Consider the following 23,396-nt stretch of genomic DNA (forward strand, 5'->3'; position numbering starts at 1 on the left):
TTGTCGCCCATATTTATTTAGGAAGGATTTTTAGGCGAATTCATTTGGGGTATACTTCTAAACGTTCTGTCTTGTTTACCTTTGATTAATCAGCATAAAACCTCAAAAAAATGATATTTAATTATTTGTACCTATGCGTGGACATGGCCTTTTTTCGACTTTTGCACATAAATAGTAGAGTTTTTCATAAATTAAATGTAGAAGCTATTGGCCTTCTACATATAAAAATATCGTATTTTTATTTAGAAGAATGAAGTTGCGTTCAGATTACGCTTCACTGATTGTGCTCTGACAAATACGACTTATTTTCGATACCAACCTGCGTGCAAAAGCTTCCAATGTTTCTACGAAACTTATTGTCGATATTTTCATTTTCGCAGCTAGAAGAGTGCCAATAGACAAACAAACGCACAGCCGGGCAAGCATGGCTTAACCAATTCAGAATTTCTTGTATATGGGGTGTTTGAAGCGTACTTTTGGATGTTGCAAACATTATGAACAAATGAGTATGTCCCCTTTTCTTCAGTGATGGGCATAAAAATACGATGCTACTCGATGCTCAGGAAATATCAGCATTTGTACTAAATTTTGGAACGACATCTCGTATAACTGGTATTTTGCTGAGTAGAACGTTTTACAGACTTCAGTATTGCAATTATTTTGCTAATATTGGACGCGATCGTACGGAATTACGCTCACTGTATACGCCGGATTATTTTAAGTTTGACTAAAAATTTCAAATTTATTTCCATCAAAAAATTAGATTAGGGATAGCCTAGGCTTATAAAAATAGCTAGGCGCACGCACAATCCCAAAGTTATAAGTATTATAAGTAAGTTCTAAGTATTGTCTTACATAAGTATTTAAATTCCTATTGTTATTTGCGTTCATCATCGACGCATGGCCCAGAAGGAAGTTTCAGAGACCCCATATAGTACATATATTCTTGAATGGTACACCTAAAGCGAACCATTCTGAATATCTTTGCCAGTTAGTCTGCCGACTTCTCTGCGACTTCTCCGCTTCAGACACGTGACATAAATTTCCATGTTTATTCTACGAAAATGAAAAAAATCTGTAACGCTCAACCAATAGCCTATAGAATAAAAATTTAGTTTTTCCCTTTCTTTTTAATCTTTTTCAAAATAATACAAAGTGTATAAACGATTCAGTTGCAGGTGTAATTTTTTTTCTGGAAATTTTACTGAAAATAAACTCATCTTCTATTGCGCTGATCAATCCCCTTTCCTGAATGCATTTACGCATGCGTATCTCTCTGTCCACCTGTCTTTCTGCTTATCTTTTGGTCTCTGCTGTCTTTTTGACATTTTCCAGATGTTCTCGCGCATATACAATATTTCTTAATTCCGAATTTCTATAAATCTTTGCATGAATTGAACGAACAAGACAAAGAATCGAACTAGAACCGCCCGAAGTGTGAATATTTTCCAGACTATGTAGGTTGCCCGGTGTTTCACGCCTATGCTTCACACCGGCGTTCCATTTTACGTCGATTTTTAATTTCCCGTGTTACGAAGGAAAAGAACTAAGCCGTTACGTAACGACTAGTGGATAGAAAATTTATAAATATTATTATATGATTAAACAGCAATCATTACTTACCCATGAAGCGTGCAATTCTTTTGTTGTAATATCAACACTTAGCATGTTGAAAAGTGACACTCAATCAAAATGCGAAACTAATTCGAATTCAGCACGAACACCTTAGCACTTTAGCATACTACCCACGACAAGCAACACTAACATTACATACATGAGTTGTTGAAATAGTTTGCAAGGTGAGCAGCAGAAAAAAATATTAAAGTTCTGCTCTTGCACTTGCTTAGAAGAGCGAAAACAACGGAGAAATTATGAATTTGATGGAAAATAAATTGAAAGGAAAATTAAAAATTAAAAGTATGGAAAGTATTTCGAATAAATAAGGGATGGGGGCGAGTATACACTATCGAAGGAAATCTAAGGTAAAATTCTTCTAGAGGCAAAAACAAAAAAATTTCACTTCACATATGAAATGTAAACCGTGTCAAAGAGAATAGTTTGCAGCACTTGTATTTCAACATTATATGAACAAACACGAAACGCAAAAAAAGTGTAAAAGTTTCGTAAAAATTGAAAAGTGAAAGTAACGCGAATTAAACAAACGATTTATATGTGTGTACGTGTATTATGTGCTTTACATCTGATCCTGCTATCTACTGGCATATATTTCAGTTTTTTTCCCCCCCGTTTTGCGGAAATTCAAATTATAATCATATAATAAATTTGACGTATTTGAAATAAATAACTTTGAGAAATTAAGCATACACATATATATATAACATGTATATATTTACATATATGTAAATAAATATTCGCATTACAAGTGTAAAAATGCAACGTAAATTTATATCGCAGGATTCATATGAGTTCACGACATCACCAAGCAACACCAAACATAAATTTGCAACAATCACTATGATGCTTGCCAAGCGCATAGCTTGCAATGGCAACGAATGGTCAGTCGGAGACGAGCGTTACTTTGACTCGAACGCCATGAACGTCTGGCAAACTTTGGAATATTTATCGAGCGTTAATTGGCGCAAACGTTTCAATTACGATGGCTATAATGACGCGAAAAATGCGTTACGCATCTTAACGCCTTCATGGCGACGCGATAGTTTTGCGGAAAAATCTATTGCTTCCAAAGGTGATGACCCCTCATCGGCAACTTCTCGAAAACCCGTAAATAGTAAATATACCGCCACTGGTGAAACATCTGATAAAAATGCTATACGTCCTACTGGTGCCGGTAATCGCGAGCAAACATCTCAAGATAATAATCTCGTTTTTGCAAGCGAAAATTATCAAGGGGCTACAAAGAAGCTTAAAGTTCGCAAAAAGAGAGGGCATAAAAACATATTACGTGCTGAGGATTTGGATCCAGAATACGCCTTATCACCGGCCGATTATACGGATTTAATTAAATGCGTGTAAGGATTCTTTTCATTCACATCTCAATATAAAGTGATCGCGTTGAGCTACCTAAACAAAAGTGCAATGTGTATGGCTATATACAGTGATAGTTTATTAAATCAAAGACAATTTGTCACGATAACTTGATATGTAACACGTTTTTATACGTGTCGGACAACTTTCATAAAAAAAATATTTCTAGTCAATAGTGCTATTACAAATACATCAGAACGTTATAGTTGCCTTAAGGCGACTTTTAGATACCCAACGCTTCGAAAATTTCAAAGCTCTTTGTTAATTTTAAATCTGACGGTAGGCCGATTTTCAGACCTTTTGCACCGAATTTTAAGGCTTCGAAACCAATGCCTACTAGGGTTTGTAAAAATAACATGTCGAACGTATGGGCGATCGATTCAAAAGTTTGCATTGGCCAGCGGCTCGTGTTATCTACGACGTGTAGTTTTGATTGCAACTAACGGATTGACAGAACTCATATACGCTCAATAGGTACACAAGTACCGTACGTACCGTACGTTATGGAAATATTGACATCGTTATGTATATTCATAGCCCTATTTATTCAATTCTTTTATAACCTTAGCTATGTGAATATATGCAAATATAATGCAAACTATGTGAAAAATTCAAATGCCAACACTTTAGCTAGTGATATAGAGCCATATACACATACTCCACTTATGGTAGTTCATAAGGCAAGTTTGTCAGCATTTATGGACCTTATGAAAATACTTTGATTTTTGCATAAACTGTTTTTTCAACTTTGATTGTGTTTTCTATTCCCTTTTCCCAATGAAACGGAAATAATTTTTTTTTAATTAAAAAATGCTTATTTTTAATATTAACATTAACAAGCTTCTTCTGTACAACTGAAGAACGGTAGCAGTAATAATTTTTTCAAAAATATGAAGAGTTAGAGAAATATTTCGTAAGATTAAAAGAACTATATGTTTTTCCTTACATAACCGTTGGTCGTTATATAATCGTTGGTCCTTAGATAACCGACCGAATCGATAGCACGTTTTTCTTGATATTTCAGGCAGTTTTAACAAATGTTTATCGATGTGTATATTATCAAACTGCAATGAATATTGAAAAATAACTAAAACTTATAGTAGATTTCGTAGTTTATTTCAAGTTTTTAACTGCTTACAGGAGAGGATCGTATTCTCTTTCAAAAATAAATTGACGCAGGCAGCCTTATGTCTTTATTGGACGAGAGGTCAGATATCTTGCAGAACACACCTATTAAATGTTAGGTGTTACGAACGGTGGAAAACGTTTTACTTTAAAAATAAATTTGTTTCGCCTACGGAATCTTCTTAAAATAATTTAAAGCTGAACAATTTAATTACAAAAAGCAGTAGGAAATTTAAATTCGGTCAGGACCGAACCTTTTATGTCCATCATCGTTATCCTAGAAAGCACAAAAGAAGTAAAGGAGTATCATTTTTATGCTCTATAATATGGAGTTGGCGCAGCTGATTTTTTCTATTTTCAAAATAAAAGTTTTTGTCGTACAGGCATGTGGGCGTTACAGGCGTGTCTTCATTTTCGCCAACGGGGAATATTTACCATAAATACTATAAAGTTGCCCAAGAGGACAGATGGACAGACGAACAGGCGAAGATGTTAAGCATTTTGATACACTATAATATAAGATAGGAGCGATAAATTTTCTCAATTTTTGTACACAAGTGCTCCGGCATCGCCTATAGAATATGGATGGGTTCAAATGTTTATGAGTAATGAGCAAAAAATCAATTTTTGATTCCTTTCGTTCGACAGAGGTGTTCTCAGTTTACGTGGTGCCGTGTGCGTGTCCTATGACCCCAACCTGCGTGCAAAAACTACCAATGTTTCTGCCAAATTTGAAGTAGATAGCTTTATTTTTGCGGCCAGGAGAGTGTTTACAACAGATATAACACAGATAGTCAGACGGACAGATGGACATGCCTAAATCGATTTAGAATATGATGCTGATCTAGAATATATAGACTTTGTGTGGTCTCTGATGCCTCCTTCGCTCGCGTTGCAAACGTTTGGCAAAATCAATACACTCTTCATTTTTCGATGATGGGTATAAAAAAGATGTTACGGCTTCCAGTTGATGAGCAGATGCCCTTCAGGAGAAGATGTTGGAAAGGTATTTATATCTAACAGTACTTGTAAGAAAAATATTTTGAGTTCGTAGGAACGTAGGCAACGCCCCGAAAAACTCCGTTTCATTATGTCGATCGGCCTGGCATCGACGTCTGAGTTGATTTTAGCACGCCTGCCCGTCCGTCTGCATGAACTCTCTTCACTTATTTTTGTTTTCAACATATAGATTGCAATATTACTAATATTCTTAATAAAGTGAATTAATTCAAATCAAAATCAAACAAGTAACAAGACTATAGTGGTCACGGCTCACGCCACTATATATTCATACAAGGGGTTTTTAAAATAAGGCGTGGTACGGAAAGTGGTCACAAGGTGATCTGATCCACGTCATTTTTGACAACGCTTATCTTCGGACCAAAACACGTCAGGATACCAGATTTCATCAAAATGCCTCAGAAATTGTGACCTTCACGTTGGGCTTAAGTAAAGAACGGTTAGACGTGCAGACAAGAGACATGATAATATAAAGTGGATTTATCTCACGTTCTAAATGCTTTGTACATCCGCAAAAACTTAATATGCCTTGGTGTGGGGTACGAAAATATTTTGCTAATCTCTTCCTTTCTTTCTTTGCCCTTTCTCTCTTCTTTCTCACAAAAAGAAGCCGTTATATGATAGCAACATGTAATATTCTTTATTTTATAATGAAATTTACTCAAGAGTAATGATCTATTTTCCGGACTCATGAAGAATAAGTCTTTATATAAGAGAAAAGTCCAATTTTTAGTGTCTTATGGCAAAAATAGACAAAGAAAACTGGGCTTTTGATACAAAGTTAACTGTATCAAACTTTGACCATGTCGGTTCATGTTTTGCTCCTCCTCCTATACAATATTCTTTCGAAAGGCAGGTTTTACACGTTTTGTGCTCATTTCCCAGTTTTGAACAATGATCTATGAACTTCCCTCTTATCCGACTACAAAATTAAACTTTTGCTCGTTGGCCCAAATCCGTCTGTCCGTATACATTTCGCAATTTTTTCTTATATTAAATCCAATTTTAATTTACACTTCTTTCCATTATATAGAAGAGGGCAAGAGTCATCACACCCTTCGGTGCGCCCACAGTTTGATAATGGACGCCTATTACCCGCCTTTGGTTCCTTATTTGCTTTAGGTTTCTTTCAGTTGGTGGACATTTAGCATGGCGGTATGCTAATTTTCTCGAGCCCCACAAAATGAATGACCCAGAACTCGTCGATTCACTGTCAAATAACAACTTGATCCAGCGGTGAAACCGAATATTTAATAATATAATTCTTTATAATTTAGGGCGAATATCCAACACAAATTTGATGAAAATAAGACGCGAAGAAGCGAAAATACTATAAAGTGAGCCACGGTCCACCATTACATACCGTAGACAACTTCGCTCGGAGCAGTTATTCATATAACGACTTCTCAAATAAGTTGGGTTTATCGCAAGTCCGTATAAACTTAATGTATCCTTGTTCCACAAGTGTATCTATTCACTGTAACAGAAAGAAGACGAAGAGCGCTTTTCCTGCAGATACGATGTCATATTCACGTTTATTTTTATTTTCTTTAATGTTTTGAAATCGTTATAGAGCTTGGTAGAACAATTTTTTTGGGTAGTTTTATCTTTTAGAAGCCAATTTTTGGGCTTGGTGTTTGTTTTCCTACTGTTGACTTCATATATTCGAAAATCTCGTAGTGTTAGAAATTTTTATAAGGAGCAATAAATTTTTCAAATTTTTATTTACCACTCGCTACTGTATTGTATAGAACCTAAACAAATTTCTATTGAAAATGTTTTCAGTGTAAAAGTTTTAATTTAAAAGTCTTCCTCTTGCGTTCCTTAGTCTGTTTGCAAACCATTTCTCTAAAGCTTACGAAAGTTTATGTACAAAAGCTTGAATACCATACGTAACGATAAAATTTGTAGGAGATACGCATGCGAGCATAAGCATAAGCATAAGCAAATGTTATCTAATTTTGAAAAATATGTTTAACTTTAAATAATGGAAGTTATTGGCCATCACACTATGGCGGTCTCGTTAAGCCAGCCGACAACTTACTATTACCACAATTACATATTACTATAGTTTCATTTAGTACGCAAAGAGCAAAATATTGCAAAATGTTGACTGCCGTTCCTCCATATTACCGCCTTTCTTGCCTTTACATGGCCTATTTATATTTTGATTTATTTTTACATACGAACCTTTTCTGCAGTCAGGGCTATATAGGATGTGCGGTAGTAAAAATCGTCCAAACCATTTCCAATTTCAAGTAAGTGAGTGAGTTCGTCAGCCAAATTTCATTTGCAAAGAAGCGGACATATGAAGGGGAACAACTTGAATAGATATAGGAAATGATTCCGTATTGATCGATGTAATGAACACTGAGTCTGCCTTAAGTCTTTCCCACATACAATGGAGCATAATGTTGACGGCCTATATTCACATATAAAAAAATCCCTTGAGTCAGCTTTAGGTTCGCAAAAATTAATAATTTATGGTCCTTAACATTATGTCATATTATTATGGTAACTTCAATAACCGCGGGAAATTGTACAATGCCGATGTATGTCAATTGGTAAAGTTCCTCCCATCGTGGTTAGGCGAGTTTATTGAAAATTGAAAAGTCTATCTACTCTTCTTGGCAAACAAAATCATCATTAGGTAAAAAAATCGAAGAAAAACTAAAAGAAAACATGTTTTACTCATTGTAAAAAACATTGCAAACACTTACCACTTAACCATCACAAATTTGTCAACAAAGCAAATAGTTTGGCGCAACAATTTTTCCAACTAAACACTCACCAATAAAAAAACGACTTGTATAAGTTTACATCTCATAGAAATAACAAGCCTCCAAAATTCAATTACATACATATAGAGATTGTTTTTTAGTATTTATTACTATTCATTGCAATAATTCGTGTCACAAATCTTAAAGTGCCTGTAATGAACTTCATTCATTCACAGGAGGTCTTGACATGAAATATTAGCACCAATATATAATCTCATCATATTTTTATCTAATATAAGGAGAATATAAGAAATAATATTAAAGGGAAAAAAAACGATGAAAGTGAGAATAATATCTGTGAAATTTACGGTTTTCTTTTATGCGCACCGTCACAGTATTAAGCATATTTCGACCATCAACACGTTTGCAGCACCCAGAAGCAAACTTCGGGACTTCATAAAGTATGTACGCTCAGCATCAAATTCTAAATGGACTTAAGCGTGGACTTAAGCTCTTCTTCATAAAAACGAAGCTATCGCCTTAAAATTTGTTAGACACATTCGAAGTTTTGGCACAGAGGTTGAGAATAAAATTTGCGACAATTCGTTCAGAGGACCCGCGTACCTCCTCTTTCTAAGCTTTTTGCTTATTACTTATAAACTACAATGGAAAGATGGCAAAAATTTCCATATATGTTTTAGAAAAACGAAAAAACTCGACCACGCCCATTCATTTCACTACCATGGAGTAGAGGGATTTGGTTTTTTTTCAGCACTTGTTAGCTTTCTTTCAGATATGAGCGGCGCGTATCAAAGATTCGCTCACATCCGAAAATATAATTTTCTTACTTGTTTTTCACACATCAATATCATATTTTCTATGATGTAAACATTTGCAGAAGTACATTTGCACACGATACCACATGTCATTTTTGCGAAATTAAATAAAAATTGAATATAGAAGTAAACGAAACTCGAATTAAGCAAACGTAAGAATGTATCGCATACACTTATAGCGAGCTAGTGTAAAGTTAAAGGTACAAATCTTCATTTCCTAAACAATGGAAAGGTAAGTAAATACCAGCCGTGCTAAGGGCTCTAACAATTTATGTGTTACGCGTTTTTCCTTTTTTTTTTCATATATTCTATGAATTTAGTTTAGTTTTTGCCGCACATACGCTATGAGTGAGATATTACTATCTCCCTGAATATGCTTAACAATACGACTTGAACACTAACAAGAAAATGTAGATGTTGTGATGTTCGTCAGGATAACGAAATACCTGCTAAACGTTACGGTGGTGACGATACATTGGCTCCCTCATAATGATACACTCAAGAAAGTAAACTAATTTTATTGAGCCTGAGACAAATAGCTAAGACTCTAACTTCAAGCCGTCAAATGAATAATGCCCGTGTACTTAGAAGAAAAGACAGCAAAACATTTACTTTGAAGGAACAGACAAATAGACAACATAGGTGAGGTGGAAGGGACAGAGTGGGCGACATAAATCCATTCTTGATGTCCTAATTAACAAACGAAAACTGTTCAAGTCCATCAACTAAAGCAGCGAATTATGCTGTATAAGTGTTAAATAAGAAATAACGAAAAAAAAAAATGTATTATATATAAAAAAATTAATCGTCAATAGGATGGAAATCGTTCTTCTTCGGTTCTGAAACAAGAACAATAACTTTAATATCGTTTGAACGACCTAGTCTCGCTAGAACAAATGTTGTTGTCGCTAAAGTCAAATTCCATTTCCAAACTGTTCGTTGCATGTACATATGTAGACATGATATTTGAGAAAGTAACGGAAATTAAATACATGCGGTATATATTATCTATTGTAAATACACCCACACATGTGTGCATATATAAGACACAATGTCACTAAGGACATGCAAATCAAATGAAAACACCTTCAAATTGCTTTTGGTTAATATAACTAAAGGGAAAAGTATAACATAATAATACAAAAGCCCATTAACTTTTATAGTACGTGTGGTATAAGGTTACCGCCCAAGCACAACGTTACCGTTTGTATGTGAAATCAAGATTAGGTTAGCATTTAATAGCTGTTAGTTAGTTCAAGTTGAACCACATAAATAGTCTTAAAACTAGTGACAATAGAAAGAAGGTCTCTTTCATTGTGCTAAAAACAATTGAAGAAATTCGAATTAAAACTTTTACAAGCATTTAAAACGGATTATAAATGCATACGTTATGGAAGCTAACAGGTGCCATAATAAAAATCGACGCACTTGTAAAAGATTAATAGAAGAGGAAGAAGAAGATTATTTAAAAGATTTTGTTCGTTGTATAATCGAACCGGATTACAAGTAAGTCGATGAGAAAAAATTGTATGCTTCCTATAATATGTAATATTGCACCCTGTTTATATTATATATTTCATGTAATATTATCGAAGTATGAGTAATAAGTAGTATACCAAACAAAGTTTTTTCGATTCGGTTTTATACTTCAACATAGTCTCCTTTCGACTGGATTGTACACTTTTTTAAGTTCGTTATATTTTATTCGAAGAACAATACCCTTCAACAAAGGATGATGTCCTTCTGTCCGTCCATTCTCGTTTCCGCCGACTATGCAAATTTGGCAGAAACATTGGAAGTTCTTGCACGCGAGTTGGTATTGCCAACGAGCCAAACCGTTCGAAAAAGACGCCTACAGCACAACGTAAAGTGAGGAGACCTCTGTTTTTCAAGAGGTTTAAAAAATCAGGGTTATGCCCATTACTCATAAAATGCAGCAGATAAAGCTAGAAAAATCTGAACGCACGATTTATGGGCGATGTTGTGAACATGAGAAAGATTGACCACGCTTACCCATTATTAAAGTGCTTCAAAACGCGATTTTTTTTTCAATACCTCTATAACGCACGCTTCAAAAGCCACACGAAATATATCAATTCTTGACCAATTTCAAATACGAAATACGAGCCTAAGGATGACCGGCTGTTCATCTCTCTGTCGGCTCGTCTGTGCAGTTTTGTAGTATTTGTAGTAAAAATACCCTCGTTTGCAAAAATGAAGATATCCCCTACAAACTTGCAAAAGAATATGTAAGTGACCCAAACTTTTTAAAACACCCTACTCCTATGTAATAAAAATAGTTTTGCTCTCCCACTCTCTTAATAGTTGCTTACAAACTACTACAACAGATATACGATATGATTAAGTAAGGATAACGGTGGTGGACACAAGAAATTCGGTGACAACCGAATATGATTCGACGAAACAGGATATCTTTTTTGCTTAAGCCCAAAGACTTCTTCTTGATTTTGTTATCCAACCAATATTCTAAATAAAGATAAGGATATGTTATCACTCTATGCTTTTCAAAATAATCCATTGAAGATCACATTGGTTGTTACCTTTCTTATCGATGTTTATATCTTTATCCGTTCGATGTACTTTCAACCGGGAAAACTGAACCGCGTATAGTATAAGAACGAAAAATTTTTGATAAATTGTCCTCGAACGTCTCTTGTGTTTATTCATCTCATTGAAGTGGCCACTTGAAGATGGGGCCGTAGCTAACTCAGTCATTTTCAATTTTTCATTGCCAAATATATCATGAGTTTCTTAAATAGCATTTAGTGTTATTTAACCTCAATTGTCGACCTGAACGATATTCATTGCTTGTCTTTGTATTGCGACATTTAAATTCCGGTATGATTGAAGCATTTTATCTGACATAATCTTTTTGCGAATTTCTAAATTAATCATAATAATAATAATAATAATAATAATACTCCCTTTTTAATATCTTATCGTTCGAAAATCACAATACGAAATTCACTTTTTTCTCTGGTACAAAAGATAACCGAGATCGTTTACTTTTTACTGCTGTCAAAAAGATACTATCTTGTTGTCGGACGCGTTACTTACTGTTGACCACACTAATTATTATTTATTATCTTCTAGTCCATGCAATGTACATCAGATTATTGTACAACTCCGAGTCCTAATCATTTTTCTTTAAATTAATTTTATTGAAGCAAATTATCCAATATTTTGATTGGTAACCCTTTGCCATTTTTCTGGTAAAACTGTTATCCCATGACTGGGGAAATATTAGGCTTACCGAACGAAAAAGAGAACCGAGGGATTTCCACGGGTCTCTTTCGAAGTCAATTGAGGCGTTTCCACCATTCGTGCACCTTCGTTCATCTATGATCACTATCATTCACTTATATATTGTCATATATGGGTCATATTTCTCGCTGAGTATCAAATATGACTTGATTTCGTTTCATATCACAAGTAATTCCTTGTTTGAAACTGGTTCGATGTTATTTGTTTATGTTAATTTATAAATAGCGGGCAATAAACACCTTCTTTATGTACAGAAGATTACTTATTGATGTTTAGAAATTGTTTTCTGGTCAATGTTTAATTCTGCAGCAATGCTGTAAGTTGAAATGCATAGATCGTTCTTGTTATTTTGAAGAATGTCATCGACTTTACCCAGGATCACTCGATTACAGCGCGGTGCGTCTTTACTCGCGTATATACCCAATACACTCAACACCCTGAACGGCTTATAATATTTATTTTGCAAATATTTTGAATTTTTTTGTTATGCACTTTATATATATACAGCAGTTTAGTGTGTGTATATTAGCGGCCAAAAAAAGGAAGGCAAAAATAAAACACTAACGTATCAGACTAAGGATTCCAAAGTTTCTTCCAAATGTGTCGAATGTTTGTAGGGAAAAGAAATATGCAGCGAAGGTTGGTGATTAAATCGTGACTTTTATCTGGAAAAATAAATTTTCATATCATTATTATATTCTCATCATCAGGTTACTTTCCCATGTCATCTATTTTATTTTAGGATGAATAGAAATTCAACATGTGGCTGACAACTCTATCCCTAGTCTTAAGATTTCCATCATTAAAATTCTTATACAACCCAAGCTCAAACAAAAGGTAATATAAAGAATTAAGAAAATTGTATTTGTCGGCGGTCAAACATTTTATATCCGCTCACTTTTTTTTAAAAACACAAAAACAAAAAGAATAAGCGAAAAATAGAATTGCGATGTTCTATGCCGTCGGGCTCACCTTTTTTCTTCGTTTTTGTCAGCGCCTGGTCTGTAAATCGTTACCATGTAACAAATCGGAAACAACGTTAAAGAAATTTCGACTTGATTACAACACAAAACAAAACGAAGATAGTTTTATTTACATCAATATTCAAGGTCAATGCACGCCGACGAAATAATTTTCATTTGTACTTGGCTTTTTGAATCTCGCCTGTTTTAAACAAAATATGCTCCCCCAACTTATTTATCATAAAGAATTTTTATATGATACATCAGTTGTGCAGAGGGGTACAAATGTATGTGCGAATGTATGCAAAAATTCAGAAAGACTTGAGGGATCTTATTGTGCAGGATACCTGAATCTGAATCTAGTTAAGCTTGTCTATCCGCCTGTCCATCCGTCTGTCCCGTTTTCAACTTGCAGGCTGCAACTTTCGGGATATTTTAATGCAATTTAGTCCGCTGACGTGTTTTGACACAAGGCCGAAAGCTGTTGAAAATGGTTCGAATTAGATCACTTCCCGTGTAGCGCCTTATATAGAAAAGCTTTTTAGATGAGTAACTGCAGGTTGATGTAGAGCATTGCTCACTATAGTGTTTTTACTTGTTTTAATTGCAAATTTAATTAATGAGCTTTTAATATTTCGCCAGAAGCTTTACGCAATAATCCACGTCTTTTACATATATATTTATCATTAGTCTTATATAATATTTTCTAGTGCTTGGGTTTATCTTGTAGGCCGCACATACGAGCACATATGTGTATAGATAAATGAGTAGGTGTTAAAGGTATTAATACCTTGACAGTTTTTTCTTCTTGCTTTATCGCGGTAACCTTTAGATTTTTGCGGATGTGTTATTGTTTAAATCCTTAAGCATAACAATAGATTTTGCGATTCATAAGCTTTTATGTCCACAAACTTATATATGCTTATTTTTAAATGTATGCATCTACACGCAACCCACGTGAAAAACTAAGATTAAGTAAAAGTATTTTCCACCGACTGCGTGGAATGAAGAGATTCGGAAATAACACAATGAAAAACACATTGCTATGTTGGAAATCAAAGGCGATTCGCATTCGTACTTATTTTTAATGTTCTCTTTATAAGAGACGTCTTATCAAGATCTTTGTTTCACAAAAACCTTAACTATATATTTAGAATTAAACAGGGATAGAAATGATCCATACGCAATTCATTTCAAAAAAAAAAATATAACTAAAAAGCTCTATAGTGGTCCACGGCCCGCCTTTCAGGTAATAATGCAACCCATTTCGGGACTATTTATTTTTAATAGTGTTCGTCATTGGGCCAAAACACATCAGCGGACAAAATTGTATCAAATGATCTCAAACCCTGCGACCTTTAGGTTAAACGCGGTTAAAAAAAGAAAAGAAGGACAGACCAGCTTAAATAGATTCACAATGTGAGATACATTGTTAGATACATCCATACAAACTTGATATACGCCTATATCGCAAGTCGTGTAGCGTGTAACAAAAAAATAAGCCTTCTCTTGAGACACATGTCTATAAATTCGATGTCTTTCATAACGTTAGATTTCACTAAAGCTTATTTTGGCATGTGAAACTTTTAGTCGCTGTAAGTCATTTCCTATGGAACAACTCTTCGATTTGAAAGCAAACATGAGTCGTTGCGATGCAGAGTTGGACAATACGGTAAATAGTAAGACAACGCAACATTTGATCGTCTCGCTTGTGATTACTTTGACCAAAAAGTTTTTAGTTTAGAAATGATTTTTTTCTTGCAATTTCGTCACAAAAATTCATTATACTATACTCCTATAACTTCTTCTTCTAACGTCGGTATTACGTTTTTATCTCACACAACTGGTGAGAACTTTTTAACTAGTCTTGATATATTCGCCCATTTTTGGTGACTTTCAGCTGAATCGAATGCGAATGTGTGCACAAAGAGTCCTATTACGCATGGGATTCAAGACGACCGAAATATTTAACGTTCTATCTAAGCAAAAATTTCGTTTATTTAGTGGTTTGTCTAACCACACACAATTCAATTAATTGCAGTCAGGTAAAAGAACGAGAAAGAAAATCTTACATCCATTGACGTGAGAAGGAACTAAGCCAAAAAAACGATAAAAACTAAATTTCGCGAATTTACAACGTTGGGTAGAGATGACCTATTATAGTACTTCGTCATCAGCGATTACATATTCGTGGAAATGCAAGCACTCTTAACACTTACATCAGGCGGGGAGACGGACGGACATACCAATATCGATTCAAAATTCGACGCAGATCAAGATACCAAAAGTTACACCAGTTTTTCGCATTACAAGTAGTCACGGAGGTCAAGTCAACTGATAATGCAATGGCCAAGCCTTACTGCGAGGCAACTGCTTTCCCAATCATGGTAACCGCTATGTGCTTATATCCTACAGGCTGCTGGGTTTTGCACACATTTTAACATTATGAGTACATCCCCAATCATCAGTAATGTGCCCACAGAAAGATTACACTGCAGGAAATTGCGAAGAGATAAAGAACAACAAACTGTCTGCAACCCATTACTTTCTTTCACTTGCTTGTAAGACTCATTAGCAGTCACTTGACAAATGTAATGTAAAATAATTAATATCTTAACAATATAAACTTTCAGTCCGATTTTTACTTAAGCGGTCTTAACAAGCAACGTCACCAGTTTTTATACTATCGTTATTTTACTAGACTGTCTGCAGAGCGTTGCTTTCGATAGAATATTCTTGTGGATTATTTTGGTTAGATAATGCCACTTAAAGATTCTGCAGCTGGTATTATTACTCAACCAGTCTTCTGATATTTTTCCAACACACGCACCCTTACTTTACTCCCTTTCGTGTCCTCGTTCACCGAATTATATTTATAGCACATAAAGCATCTATTAACACTTTCCTTGCCCTACCATATTATCTATCTTTTCTTATAAAATTCGAAGTAAGTTGTTTCGAAATAAAAGCACATCTTAACAGCAGTTACACTATTGCTTAAACGCCTACCGATATCAGCAGTCATACGTGGATTCGAAATTAGCAATCATACTCGATTTACTTGAGAATTTACGACTTTAAACTTGCAAGAGCTTGTGCATTAGGTTAATGCTCTTAAACTGGCAAAAGCGGGAAATGCGCACAAAAATAAAGGTCTTTTACCAAATAATATTAGTTTGGGGAAAAAGAAATCCATTATTTTTATATGAACTCCAGGACTTTATTTAACATGCTTCGGATTGTCCGATTTGGGTCAAAAATCTTACCACCTAAGATGAATATTATATCGTATATTAAAATCACAAATTTTTAAGTGAATTGTTATAATTATTGTCGTGACTTTGTAGATAAAAGCATCGTTTTGAACTATAGTTCCTTTATTACATATATATCTGTGTTATATAGGTTTTTATGAAGGTCGTTAAAAGTACTGCAGCGGTGCTATCTTCTTCGGTATTAAAAAATGCACACAGAACCTGACTATACGCCTTTCTAAATTTGCTAATATTATAATATTAGTTATGTAATAGAAGTGAAATCTTTTTGAAGGAATTCATTTTCACTATTGTGCCTGTCATACGTAACTAAAGTTGAATTTTAAATTGTACACCAATAGCGTCTTATATATCGGGAAACTAATATTAAAATCTAATGTGAACCTACACGAAATCTACTTAAGGTGACTAAACAATTTTCTAACAGCATTCATATTAGTCTTAATGGTTTTTAGCACGAAACATTTTGATTGAATTGCTTTTTACAACTTGTGTGCATAAGCGTAGATAACAAAATATATTTTATATGTGCTTAAATAAGAAAAATTCACCATATTGCGGTTAACAATGTCAATGTAAAGGACAAAATTCTATTTATTTTCTATTACGATTTATAGACGAAGCTTTTTATCGAATAATCACAAAAATATGAAAGTAAGAAAATCGTACTCAATCGCGGCCGAGTCCTTGTTTGTCCGTCGGCCCGTCTAATGTCGAGATATAGGTCGGAATTTTTGAGACTGTAAAATTTCGCAAGAATAGTAAGCGCTTCAGAAAAACATTTGGTTTTTAATATATTATGATGAAAATCGGTCCACAGAAGAAATTTGGCACAAAAATTAACAGTGGGGAATTTGAATCCATTCTTTAGATCCTAGCATATACCAGGGGTTAAAAGCAAGCTCTCATATGGAGAGAAAGTTAATTTCCAGATTTTTATGATGAAAACTGAAAAATGATAACATTTTTGGAAAGTAAATTAAGTTTGGTTCACTACACGTGATGTTTTGAGCATTCTCTAATGTACGGGCTTTTATAAAAAGCATGTGCTTGCATAAAAATAATGTTTAATATTTGGTATATTATTACCAAACGATTGCCTGACCATAATATGCTTACTTGTATAACCTAGATACGATCTATACGAAGTACTTATTGAAGCCTTCAAAAATTACTAACAAATTTTGCAAACTCCACGATACCGCTCCGGCAGAGAATGGGGATACCTAATATTTACAATAATTCGCAGCTTGGCCATCACTCGCTTGAAAAACTATCTCATTTTCATCTAGAATTTTCATATCACGCATTCGAATTTAGGGAAAAGGCTGAAGTACTTCTTCTTATTCTTTAATAACATTTATGGGATAAACTTGTTTGCACTGGTAGAGAAAAAATGAATTGTAAATTATATTATTTACAGATATTACATTAGTTTAAAAAAGGGAAATACTTACGCAAGTTAAGATGGCGTAAAGCAGTCATAAGATATTATCTAACTTATGCGATTGATGCCTTAATGTATGCTGAATGGATTAATGTTTGACAGTTAATCCAATGAATTGATAATATTTGTAAAACCCCTCGTCTTCGATTTATTTAAATATCTAAATAAAAAACATTCCTAACGAATATATACAGACGATTTGTTAAAGCAATTCTAAGCCACGTACAAAAATGAAAACATATTCTTTTTGGAGTAATTGGCAACTCTGCGCGCGCGTTGTAGTCGTATTGTTTTACTTTGTGCGAAGAAATTTTGCAATTCCTCTTTCTTAACATAATGCTTTATAGCTTTATACGCGCTTAAAGTATAACTTAATTATGAAGTATAAAAATTGTTCAAATTGCATGAATTTTATAGGTATTTTGGTATCAATGGCCGTGCTGCAGATGCAGTCCTTGATCATTCGAAGGGTTTACGTTGGTCATGAAGCGACCATAGGAAGCGGAATGTTCACCTTATAAGTTGTTCACGAAGACAAACATTGGGTTCTCTGAACAAGGCAAAAATCTCGTTACTTTGTGTTGGAAGAAGAAGCGAATGTCCAATAAACGTCGTTATCTAGAGCACACACCTTATCCCCCAGCCTTTACAAGACCGACACGTAGTGTAGCCTGTGATACTTCACCTCCACCTTCGTTTAAATCTGATTCGTGGACTCATGTGAGTGCTCCATCCTTGACTACAAAAAATGTTAGCGTTTCCGGTATCGTCGAATTGGCCACTTATAAAAAAGTTCCAAATAAATTGGGACGCACCCTCGCTCTAGCTGTGCATAATTGGCAATGGCATCTCTTTCCAGTGAGACCATTCAGACTGCTCTGCGTACTCCCCCAAAATATATTAATAAAAATAACAAATCCGCCTCTCCCCCTAGTTGTTCGGTACTGTCTGCTGGTCACAATGCTGTGCAAGTGGCTAAAGCTGCACGTGCAAGCGTGGTCACCTTCTCCATATTCTCGCCAACTCGAAACTCGACCTGCAAATCCTCTTGCTTCTAATAGGAACGACGTCTGCTTGTCGACAGTACCCCCCAGAAAGTCAATATTCTTGTCAAGACTAACGCGTGACACCTTTGTGGATAACGTAAAATGTTAGCTGGCTGCAAAAGTCCCATCCGTGAATTCGAAGCGTGTAAGTATTTGCAAATTGGCTCCATCTCAACCTACATCTATCCCGTCTTTTAAAGTATTAGTCCAGACTGAATATATGGAAATTTTGTTAATCAAACTATTGTGGCCAGTGGGATCCCTAACTTCATTCCAAGGAATCGGCTCCGTAATACTAATTCGATTGCTCCTCCACCCTTAAAAAAGAATGTTTCTGCAGATCTAATAAATTTCATTTACCGAAATGTTACGAGCCTAAATTCAAAAATTCGCTCTACTTTCCTAAATTTACTGAGCACGGAGTTTTCTTGATTGGCATTCACTGAAACTTGGTTAAAACCTAATTTACGTTCGTCGGAATTTTTCCACAATTACTTCCAGGTTTTCAATTTGCCACAAGTCACTTGGCGTTATAGTGATAATTCTGGCTGTACGGTCCACACTTCAACATCTGGTAGATCTATTGGGTTTTTCAATGAATTTACTGCAATACAACCGTACTCCTAATTGTAGTGGCAACTTGCTGAATCTTTGCTTTGCCAACTTTCCGGAGATAGTTGTCAATAGCTGTCCAACTTTTTTGTTTGCCTGAGGATCCGTATCATCCATCAATTTGTATATCCTTTTATTACAAGCATGATTGTCCGTTGATCTACTCTAACGTGCCTAATTCAACTTCCTCCAATATATATTATGATTTTAACAAAATATTTTACTGCTTAAATCTCACGTTTCACATATTATGTTTAATTTCTCTGCTGGAAATATTAAAACCTTACTCTCTTCGTTCTGTAATGCATTAAACCTGGTTATTTCTGCATCCGTTTCGATCACGCAACGTCGCCCTCAAAGCAAGTGCCCGCCGTGGTTTAACAAGACAAATATAGGGAAAAAAACCATTCGAAAAATTTATGAAAAGTGGTTCTGCTTACGACTATTTTGTCTACTCTGCCTCATCGCATAGATTTAATTATCTGAACCGCCAATATTATTGCGGATACTTTCGGTTGATAAAATCTTCACTGCTTGTTAATCCTAGTTATTTTTTTAAGTTTAAGTAAGTCAACTCCAAAAGAAAAATCTCCATATATCCCTCGGACGTTTCGTTCAATGGCTTGGAGTGCTCTAATGATATTGAAACTTTTTTGCTGAATAGACCGAACGAAATTTGTCTACTGTTAATTCCGATTCAACTGTCAACCATCCGTATCCGATATCTAGCTCGATTTTGATTTGATTAACTTCAGGTCATTTCAGAAAATGGTGTTTTAGATGGTTTAAAATATAGTTCCGCGCCTGGATGCGATAGGATTCCATCATGTATACTTAAAACATGCTCTCTCGAGCTATATGGTGTTATTTCAATGAGTCTTAATCAGTCCTTGAAGTCAGGTGTCTTCCCGTTGGAAATAGACATCACATGGAGAACTAGAGAGAAGCTGATTGTTTTACCTAAATTGTTTAAACGACTTGCATTTAGCTTATGCTATCAAATCTTATATTTCTCCATTGCAGCATGGCCTTCGAAAAGGAAGATCTATTATCACTAATCTTTTAGAGTTTACTTGCCATATACACTTGTCGTATACACTGTCGTATATACCATAACTTATTGATCTTCAAACTCCAGGCCTCTGGCTTTCCTTGCTACCTAGTGAAATGTGTAAGCTCGCAACTGCACAATAGATCATTCAGGGTTCTGGTTAACTTAATTACCTCAGACGAATTTCCCGTGACATCTGTCGTCCCGCTTGAGTATTCCTCGGTTATGTAATCTTCCTCCTATGTTATGTAGATTCAATTGAATCAGTTCAAAAGCAATTCTTGCTGTTTGAGCTTAGGAATTAAGATTCGGACCCGCTTATCTCTTTGCCTCCTCATGAAAATAGGTTGCTTTTAATATCTTTACCATCACTTGACAAATGCAAATTTATTCTTGGCGTCTCATTCCTAATTAAGTTAATTAATGTTACTATGGATGCGCATTACTTGGTGAAATGAGTTTTCTCTTACGGCTGTTTAATCCGTTCAGAGATCTTTGCAGAAACCTAAACCATGTCTATCGCTTAATTTCAATATCAGGCTCTTTAAAGTATCAAAAGTACAATGCTCATTACGCGCGATATGCCTATGGCGTATTTAAACTAACTTTTAATCTTAAAATCTCATTATGATTCAAAAATTAATTGCTGTTGCGCACCGTAGCGTTATAATTATTAATATTTTTTTATTTTTATTTCTTACTTATCCTCATATACTATATAAGGATAATAATTCTTAATATTAATTAATATAAGATTTACAGCCGATTGAATTCAACTGTTAATTTACCTTAGTTGAGTTTCATGTAAGTAAATGAAATAAAAAAAAATTAAATTTCCATTCCCTATTACAAAGTCATTAACGAGCCCGCACTAACCTGCACTAGAGGATGTGAAACGCTTTCAGTACACTACGGGTAACGTTCAGAACTGTAAATGAGTAAAGCTACAATGAATATATGTTAAAATAGAGTTGACTTGAGCAGTGGCTAAATCCATTGAGTTGGTAGTTTTTGAATATGTGAACTGATTTAAAGATAGATTTCGAAATTCGAAGACACGTAAAGCAAGTTTGACAATTATCTGCGTATATATGTAAAAAGTCGGAAAAAGATAGGCAATGATGAACATGGAAGAACAAGTTCGGTATGTAGGTAGACACTCGAGCCGCCTAGATAGGCGAAAAGGATGAAGAAGTGAATCGAGGCAGACGATATGGGCTAGTTGTCGAGCATGCAGGCAAGTAAACGTACAGGTGAGCACATGTGCGAACAAGCGGACAGGCAAACATGTGAGCAAACGAAGAATCGGCCTAAATTACATTTGCATGGACGAACAGACCAGCAAACGCTAGACAGTGTGCAAATTTACAGGCATACACACTCATAAGCTACAAGACATGCAGTGGTATAAGCCAAAGACATGCAGAACATAGCCGGACAAAACAAAATTAGGCGGCAGGTGAAAAAAGCGAGCGGACAGAAAGACAAGTGGGTGGATAAGACACAAAGACGGACGGGTGGACATGCCGGGCAGAGAATTTTTTTATATGTAAATATCTAAAGTTAAATAAATTACTTCCTTGGCAGACGACGAGCAGGGCAAATCAGAAAAGAAGCGGTTCTGCGAAGGGACATCACGGAAGCCAACAGAAAAAGGGTCTAACGGATAGACTGATGGAGCAACAGTCGGCCATAGGCAAGACAGATCAAACCGATTAGTAAACAAGAACAGGACAAATACTTGGAAAGAAGAAAAAAGTGAATGTCGTGGAGTACAGTACTGTTTAAGATTTGCATTGACCAAGTCGGTACAACTACGTATCATATGCAGTAGAATAAAAATAGTATATCTATCGCTTTATTATATGAACAAAAAAAAAAACAATACTGTTAGTAATAGCGAGCTAGCGAGCTAGTGAACTGTTGTGAGAAGCTATAATTGAAATACGAACTTTTTCTCATACAAATTGTAAAATTGCAAAAATTCTCGGCACGTGAGCCTTCAAACACAATGCATGCAAAAAGCTTTGAAAAAAATGTTAAACCGCAAAGTGTTCTTGTGTGGGTGTCCGTACGTCTTCGAGTAATAATTCAATGGCTCTGGCCGAATCGTCTAGCGCTCCCTAACTCGTTTTTCTCCTAATTGCCATACGCGTAATCTCTACGAAAGATGTGAATGTTTTTTTTTTTTTTTTTTTTTGTATTTCATGCCATACACGAAAAATCCTTAACTAGGAATTATTGGCATCCGCCTTCTATTTAAATTTAAAATAACCTAAAAACTGTATTTCCTCGAGGCACAAACTGAAGAACATTGAACATTTAGCATTGAATTTAAGATATTTATTGCAAATTCATTACATTCTTGCAAACAACAAATTGAACTGACTGACTGACGCAGTGCATGTAAAAAGAAAAAAAAAATGATGGTGACATGTGAATTTGCCATTTGGATTGACAAAGTTCATAGCTACATGATTTTGGCATTTATGTCAAAACAGTTTAAAGGCGATATGAAAAATGAGCGAACTGAAGAGAACTGAAAGTTAATATAAAAACTCTTGTTTTTTCTTGTTTCTTCCTTAGTTTCAATTTGCCTCGTATTAGCGCTGCTTTGGAACGTTTGATGGGCACAAACGTTGTACGGCTCACTGATCGCAATTATATGAAAGAATTACGCGAACGTATCGAAGATGATTATCGTCAACAATTAAATAAACGTATATGTGCAAGAGAAGTAAGTGAATCAAGTAAATAATAAATAAATTGATATTTTTTTATAGAAAATTTTTTCTCCTTTCCGCCTTTGCGGTAGCTTAAAGAGCTTGAACGTGAACGTATTTTAATTATTGAAGGTCAAACAGATACCATTCCGATTGAACTGTCCGAAGACCCTATATTTGTAGTCAATAAGAAAGCGAGTGTTGAAATCAAAAAAGCCAGAGCTAAGGTTTGTTGATTTGTTTACTGTATTGTGTTTTCTCTTTTAATTTGAAAAGAAAAATAAAAAT

The 23,396-nt window shown here is 35.0% G+C and overlaps 1 protein-coding gene across 1 annotated transcript in view; it reads left to right on the top strand.

Moving 5' to 3' along the window:
* The window catches only part of LOC119633306 (eukaryotic translation initiation factor 5B), a 33,037-nt gene that overhangs the window by 2,603 nt on the left and 7,038 nt on the right, over nucleotides 1-23,396 (top strand). The window contains exons 3-4 of the mRNA XM_038026798.1: nucleotides 22,972-23,122; nucleotides 23,201-23,335. Coding sequence (XP_037882726.1) covers nucleotides 22,972-23,122; nucleotides 23,201-23,335 — 286 coding nt within the window. The remainder of the gene's footprint in view (nucleotides 1-22,971; nucleotides 23,123-23,200; nucleotides 23,336-23,396) is intronic.

Source organism: Glossina fuscipes, unplaced genomic scaffold (assembly GCF_014805625.2).
Source record: "Glossina fuscipes isolate IAEA_lab_2018 unplaced genomic scaffold, Yale_Gfus_2 2, whole genome shotgun sequence".
NCBI classification, from domain to species: domain Eukaryota; kingdom Metazoa; phylum Arthropoda; class Insecta; order Diptera; family Glossinidae; genus Glossina; species Glossina fuscipes.